At 43.5% G+C, this 7,716-nt stretch overlaps 1 protein-coding gene across 1 annotated transcript in view; it reads left to right on the top strand.

The window, feature by feature from the left end:
- Window positions 1-7,716, top strand: part of LOC113222401 (transmembrane channel-like protein 5) — an 18,987-nt gene that overhangs the window by 7,711 nt on the left and 3,560 nt on the right. Inside the window, exons 2-3 of the mRNA XM_026452010.1 lie at window positions 1,536-2,404; window positions 5,583-5,755. Of these exons, the coding sequence (XP_026307795.1) occupies window positions 1,617-2,404; window positions 5,583-5,755 (961 nt within the window). The 5' untranslated portion in view covers window positions 1,536-1,616. The remainder of the gene's footprint in view (window positions 1-1,535; window positions 2,405-5,582; window positions 5,756-7,716) is intronic.

Raw genomic sequence — 7,716 nt, 5'->3', positions numbered from 1 at the left:
AAAGAAAGAAAGAAAGAAAGAAAGAAAGAAAGAAAGAAAGAAAGAAAAGATCAACAGAAAGCAAGATCAACTAGGCATGGTGGCTCATGTCTGTAATTCAAGCATTTTGGGAGGCCGAGATGGGTGGATCACCTGAGGTCAGGAGTTTGAGACCAGCCTGGCCAACATGGTGAAACCCTGTCTCTACTAAAAATACAAAAATTAGTGTAATCGCAGCTACTCAGGAGGCTGAGGCAGGAGAATTGCTTGAAACCAGGAGGCAGAGGTTGCAGTGGGCCGAGATTGCGCCACTGCACTCCAGCTTAGGCTACAGAGTGAGACTCCATCTCAAAAAAAGAAAATAAAAGAAAATTAAAACTGCATCACCTCTTATTTCAAAGTGTTAAAAGAAAAACTTTAGACAAATTAAAGGTAACAGAGTTTAATCAAGCAAAGAATGATTTGCTAATGGGACAGCCTCCCCAGCCAGAATAAGTTCTTAGGGACTTAGGTGCTGCCACATGTTGGGTCAAAGAAGATTTATGGACAAGAAAAGGAAAGTGACGTAGAAAAAATGGAAGTGAGGTACAGGAACAATGGATTGGTTACAGCTCAGCATTTGCCTTATTTGAACACAGTTTGAACAACTGGCTGCCTGTGATTGGCCGAATTCAGTGACTGGTACAAGAATAGGTTACAGTCTGTTGACACCTCCACTTAGGTCACAGTTCATCATGTACAGAGAACTCTTTAGGCCAAACTTAAAATATGTTAGGAGGTAGCTTTGGGCTAAATTTAACAAAAGTATGCTGTGGTCTGTAGATTGGAGCTTAGGGAGCTTACAAAATCTTATTTTCAAATTGGAAGGGGTCATAGCAATTGTCTACGTATGCCAGTCCTCTAGTTTCCATTAACTATTCTTCTTTTATGCACTCATATTAATTTATGCTTTGAACCCTAGAACCTAAAGTGTAATCAAAAAGCACAAAAAGTCCTTGTTTCTTTCAATCCTTTGATTCACTGGTCCCCTCCCCCACAACCAAGGGACTATAGTGTTCAAGCTGTAAGCTTAGTTGCGTGTGTTAAAGACCACAAAAACAGCGGTTTAAACAAGATCATTTTATTTCTCTCTCACATGATAATCTGAGCTGATACAATGGCTGTGCTCTGTGAAGTCACCAGCAACTCGGCATCCTTTCCTCTGTTGTGCGTTCATTCCAAATGCAGGTCTTAGCTTTGTGTGCGAGACCCAAGATGGTGCACCGTCATTTCCGCATTCCGGCCCACAGGAAGCAAGAGGGAGAAAGGGAGGAATAACTTCTTTCCTCTAATAGCACAGCCTGGAAATTGCATGTATCACTGCTGCTCTCATCCCATTGACCACCCTCATGTTCATACCTTGGTGCAAGAGAAGCTAGAAGCATAGTCTTTATTCTAGGCAGTTGTGTACCCAACTATGAAGGAAAGGAGAACAGATACTGGAAGATAACCAGCAATCTCTGCAGGGAAGGAAGGGGAAAAAAAATCTGACTTTTTCTTTTCTTCTTGTTTTTTAGGTGAAAAAAAAAAAAAAGATCCCTGAGTAATTGCAAATGCTGGGACAGTTTACCACTCCAAGGTGAAGAGTCCGTACCAACATGTCTGCCTACTACAGGAATAACGGATATGAGGAAGACCCAGATTACCCTGACTATTCAGGGTCTCAGAACCGTACACAGGGGTATTTGAAAACTCAGGGTTATCCAGATGTTCCAAGTCCTCTGAACAATCCATACTACCCTGGCACCAGGAGCAATCCATACTCTGTAGCCTCCAGAACACGTCCAGACTATCCTGGGTCTCTGGCAGAACCAAATTATCCTGGATCTCTGAGTAATCCAGACTATTCTGGCACCAGAAGCAATGCATACTCTGCAGCCTCTAGAACAAGCCCAGACCACCCTACCTCTCTACCAGAGCCAGATTATAGTGAATTTCAGAGTCATCCATACCACCGAGCATCATCCAGACAGTCAGACTACCTTGGATCTCAACGAAATCCTGATTTTGCAGGCTCCAGCAGCAGTGGAAACTATGCAGGCTCCAGAACACATCCAGATCATTTTGGCTCCTTAGAACCGGACTACCCTGGAGCTCAGAGCAACTCTGATCATCCTGGACCTAGAGCCAATTTGAACCATCCAGGCTCCAGAAGGAATCTAGAACACACAAGTTTTAGAATCAATCTGTACACAGACTCTCTGGGAAAGCCTGATTACCCAGGCGCTGACATTCAACCTAACTCTCCACCCTTTTTTGGGGAGCCAGACTATCCCGGTGCTGAGGACAATCAGAACTTGCCAAGCACTTGGAGAGAACCTGATTATTCAGATGCTGAGAATGGTCATGATGATGGCTCTTCTGAGACCCCAAAGATGACCAGGGGGTAAGTTCAGGTATATATCCCTTCATTGGGAGTGTAGGCTGAGTGCTGGACCATTAAGTCAATGGAATTTGGTTGGTGTGGTTTAGATTAGGGATATATATGATGGTTTCCATGACCTGAAGTTGTGGTGAAACTCACATACCTATCTGTAGACCTCACCTGGGCCATGGACTCTCAGTTTGAGGCTTCAAGCCCTTACCTGAACTTAATCTTTCACCATCTCTTCCTTGGATCACCTTCCCATTATCCCACCTCTTCCTAATTCAATCCCTGTAAGACATTTAGATCCACACTGTTTTGACCCTGCTACATTGCCAACAAGGTTAAGGCTTGACACTCACAAATCCAAACACTTTAATCGAAATTACATCAATAGTAATGAATTGTTATCCAGAAAATCTTTTGAAGATCTAACTCCATGAAGTCAATTAGTTTTTTATGTAATATGTTTGCACCACTTCTTTGGTTTTTTGGGTCGTTTTTTTTTTTTTTTTTTCTCTTTTTTCTTGATACAGGGTCTTGCTGTGTCACCCTAGCTGGAGGGCAGTGGCACAATCATAGCTCACCACAGCCTCAACCTCCTGGACTCAATCGATCCTCCCGCCTCAGCCTCCCAAGTAGCTGGGACTACAGGTGTGCGCCTATTATGCTCAGCTAATTTTTTATTTTTTTGTAGAGATGGTGTTTCGCCATGTTGCCCAGGCTAGTCTTGAAGAAGGCTCCCAACTGCTGGGATTATAGGCATAAGCCACCATGCCCGGCCATGTTTGCACCACTTCTGATTTTTACACTTTTATTTCTATTTTACTGAGATTGTCAAAATTGATGACTTTTCACCAAAACTTTACTGCAGGTTTGATTCACTGATTATCTGCACTATTTGAATCTAATTTTACCAATTATTATTTTCACCATTTTCAGTATTCCTTTAAGGCCATTTTTTTATGTTGTTATTTATTTATTTATTCATTTTTTGGGACGGAGTTTCGCTCTTGTTGCCCAGGCTGGAGTGCAATGGCATGATCATGGCTCACCACAGCCTCCGCCTCCCGGGTTCAATCGATCATCTTACCTCAGCCTCCTGAGTAGCTGGGATTACAGGCATGCGCCACCACACCCAGCTAATTTTGTATTTTTAGTGGAGACAGGGTTTCTCCATGTTGGTCAGGCTGGTCTCAAACTCCTGACCTCAGGTGATCAACCTGCCTCGGCCTCCCAAAGTGCTGGGATTACAGGCGGGAGCCACTGCTCCTGGCCTAAGGCCATTTTTAAATAGCAAGTCCAGTTTTTCCAGGTTTAGATTCTATAGATCAAAATTTTGTCTAAAAGATTTTGATCTTCTGTCAATTTTCTTTCCTTGACAAATTTTACCAGATGCAGTTCTGGACACTGACAGCATTAGTCTGGGTGACTTAGTTCTACCAAATCTAATTTTTCCTGGGTTAAGTTTTTCCACGTTTATGTTACCAACAAAATGTAATTTTTTTTTTTTTTTTTTTTTTTTTTTTTGAGACAGAGTCGCACTCTGTCATCCAGGCGGGAGTGCAGTGGCTCAGTCTCGGCTCACTGCAACCTCCATCTCTCAGGTTCAAGTGATTCTCCTGCCTCAGCCTCCCAAGCAGCTGGGATTACAGGCATGCACCACCATGCCCAGCTAGTTTTTCTATTTTTAGTAGAGACGGGGTTTCACCATGTTGGCCAGGCTGGTCTTGAGCTACTGACTTCAAATGATGTGCTTGCCTCAGCCTCTCAAAGTGCTGGTATTACAGGCGCGAGCCACTGTGCCCAATCTAGGATGTGATTTTTTAAAGTCAGTTTGTGGTTTAATCAGTAAATATGTTTATCATGTGAAGTTTTAACCAACATGAGTCTGATTTTGCATTTACTGTTTCTACTAGTAATATTTATGAATTTGATTTAAAAAAAAACTGATGGCTTGTGTTTATCTCTAGGAACAAGGATATAGGACTTGGGTGTGCAGCAGTCATGATGTCTTTAGAACCCAAATAGTAGGGTTAACAGGACCAGGTGAAAATGTCCTCCTTGGTCTTATCACCCACTGCCTGATTCATCATTCCAAAGCCCACCTTTGATCCTATCACTCTTTTGCTTTTCATCTTCCAAGGGTCCCCATAGCCTCTGGAGAAAGGCCACCCAACTTCACTTAAAGAACGTTTATGAATAAGGATACGTCATGTTAATGTAAGATGCCAGCCAAAGACCAGCCTGACTGATCTCCTCTTAAGTCTCCTGTCTGCCCCTTGCCTTGACCCTATACTCTAGGTCAGTGGTTCTTGACTTTGGCTGATCCTTAGCATTACCCAGTTATCTGGGGAACTTTAAAAATAATACAGATGCCTCAGCCAAACTTTCAGAACTTCTGATTTACTTCTCCAGGACGAGGCTTGGGAATTGGTATATGTAGTAAATTGAGAATCAGTACTCATTAATTGATTTTCATAGCATTTCCTTTATATATTCAGCACTTTCTAGCCTCACACCTTTTTTTATGCTGTTCTTCATCCTTGGAATGCCCTCCCCCTATGTATGAATGTGTCCTCCGAATTCTCGCTCAGATGTATCTTTTCCACGCAGATTTCTCCCAAAGCTCTCAGCAAGAATTCTCCTTCCTCCAAACTCCTTGGGCCTGTTTTCAGATACTCGCCAGTTTCTACTTGTAGTATGATTGTTCATAGCTGTGTCTAAGAAGCTGTACCAACTTGTACTGTGAGCTTCCTGAGGGCAGATACCCTATGTTTTCCTCTTTGTATTCTCACCTCCTAGCCCATTTACCCTAACTCAGGGTTGGCATTTAGTCTGCATTTGTGGAATGCAATGGAATGGATGGATGAATACATTAATGAATGGATGGATACATGGATGGATAGATGAATACATGGATGGATGAATGTATGTATGGTTGGATGGATGGATGGATGGTAAATGGATGGATGAATACATGAATGAATGGATGGATACATGGATGGATGGATGGATAAATGTATTCATCCATTTGTTCATCCATCCATACATGGATGGATAGATGAATGGATGGATGGATGGATGGACGGATGGATGGATGGATGGATGACAATCCTTACTATACTATACTATACTATACTATACTATACTATACTATACTCTTGGTTGGATAGTGATCCATCATTTTGGATTTTAGGGCTCTCAGCAGAACATCTTCAATCCAGCCCTCATTTCATCACAGGAGTGATGGCCCCTTGAGCAACCTTTGGGGAGAGAATGAAGATTACCCTGAAGGCATTGAAATGGCATCCATGGAGATGGCAAACTCATATGGCCGCTCTCTGCCGGGTGCTCCTGGAAATGGCTATGGTAAGCATTTGTTAAGCCGGGATCATATCTTGGGAAGAAAATAAAATCAGTGGATTTAGGAGTGCAGTCATTAAGGAGACTTGGCAATAGGAGAATTGGTGTATCCTTCCAATCTCAGATTGGATTTTCTTACATACAAAAGTTGAGAATTCAGTGTTTAGAGAAGCCAAGTTAATTGTCACCAATTATTTAAAAAAATGCCAGGTAAGGGTTGTGGAAAATGGGGACCTGTGCACCCTGTGCCTGCTGGAGGTGCTGAAGCTCACTCCACAGTGGCTATGTGGCAATGTGGGCTCATTGTGGCGAGATCCTCAGATTTTTCAGAAGCCATATATTTGGAGTTTTATGTGAAACCTGATGTTTATGTGTTCCAAAATAATTTTTAAAAGTAAAAACAGTGATCTTGGCAAAAAAAATCACTTTTTTTGTTAGCTGCCAGTGGTCACCTGTAGTTTAGCATATCCTAAAGGCATTCAGGCAATCAGCACATAACCTACTGAGGGTAAAGGGAGTTAAGAGGTAGCTCTGCCCTCGTGTTATTTAAAGTCTAAATAGATCAACAAAAGTGCTACATCAATAGTAAAGAGAAGGCCGGGTGTGGTGGCTCACGCCTGTAATCCCAGCACTTTGGGAGGCTGAGGCAGGCGGATCACCTGAGGTCAGGAGTTTGAGAACAGCCTGGCCAACATAGTGAAACCCCGTCTCTACTAAAAATACAAAAATTAGCCAGGTGTAGTGGAGGGCACCTGTAATGCCAGCTACTCGGGAGGCTGAGGCAGAAGAATCATTTGAACCCAGGAGGCAGAGGTTGCAGTGAGCCAAGATTGCACCACTGCACTCCAGCCTGGGCAACAGAGCAAGACTCTGTTTAAAAAAAAAAAAAAAGACTAAAGAAAGTTAGCAAGCAAACTATTAATATTTAAAAAATCACGTTGTCCTCATAATTGGTTGTGTGTATAGGTAAGATACTTAGCTCCAGGAGGCAAAGAAAATTCTAAACAGTTCTTTTTTTTTTTTTTTTTAAGACTGTCCTGCTCTGTCACCCAGGCTGATCATAGCTCACTGCAGCCTCGAACTCCTAGGCTCAAACAATCCTCCCACCTCAGCCTCCCCAGTAGCAGGGACTGCACTTACATGCCACCATGCCTGGCACTTTTTTTATGCTTGAGAAAGATGGGGTCTTCCTATGTTACCTGGGCTGGTCTTGAACTCCTGGCTTCAAGCAATCCTCCAGTCTCGGCCTCCCAAAGTACTGGGATTACAGGTTTGAGCCTGGGCCAATTCTAAACAGTTCTTACTTTCCAGGAGGAAAAAAAGACGTGTTCCAGGAAGCCATTTGATGGCACAAGAGAAAAAAAAAGCCAGGCAATGTTAAAGGAATTTGGAGCCTGTGGAGGTCAGAAAAGGGAGGAAGTGTTCAGCCAATAAGAAGAGAACAAGAGACCCAAGCAATGGAAGGTGCAGAGGGAGGATTGATGAGCCTTGAGGAGTAGATGGGGAAGGTTTGGAAGAAGGCAGAGAGGAGGGGACAGGATGCATAGCCCTGTACTAATGAAAACACTGTTAGCACAGAACATTTTCATTCCGGGCCTAATTTTAAAAATTATCTGGGCATGGTGGCACACACCTGGGGTCCCAGCTACTTGGGAGACTGACACAGGAGGATCACTTAGCCTGGGAGGTTGAGCTGCAGTGAGCCATGATTGTACCACTGCACTCTGGCCTGAGTGACAAAGCGAGAACCTGTCACAAAAAAAGAAAGGACAGGACGGAACAGGACAGGAAAGGAAAGAAAAGGAGGGGAGGGGAGGGGAGGGGAGGGGAAGGGAAGATTGGGGGAGGGGAGAAGATTGGGGGAGGGAAGGTGAAGAGTGGGGGAGGTGAGGGAGAGGGGGAGGGAGGGAAGGAAGGAAAGAAGGAAGGAAGGAAGGAAGGAAGGAAGGAAGGAAGGAAGGAAGGAA

Source organism: Piliocolobus tephrosceles, chromosome 17 (genome assembly GCF_002776525.5).
Source record: "Piliocolobus tephrosceles isolate RC106 chromosome 17, ASM277652v3, whole genome shotgun sequence".
NCBI classification, from domain to species: Eukaryota; Metazoa; Chordata; class Mammalia; order Primates; family Cercopithecidae; genus Piliocolobus; species Piliocolobus tephrosceles.
The sequence above is the reverse complement of the archived record's forward strand: the minus strand, read 5'-3'. Positions and strand labels throughout refer to the sequence as shown.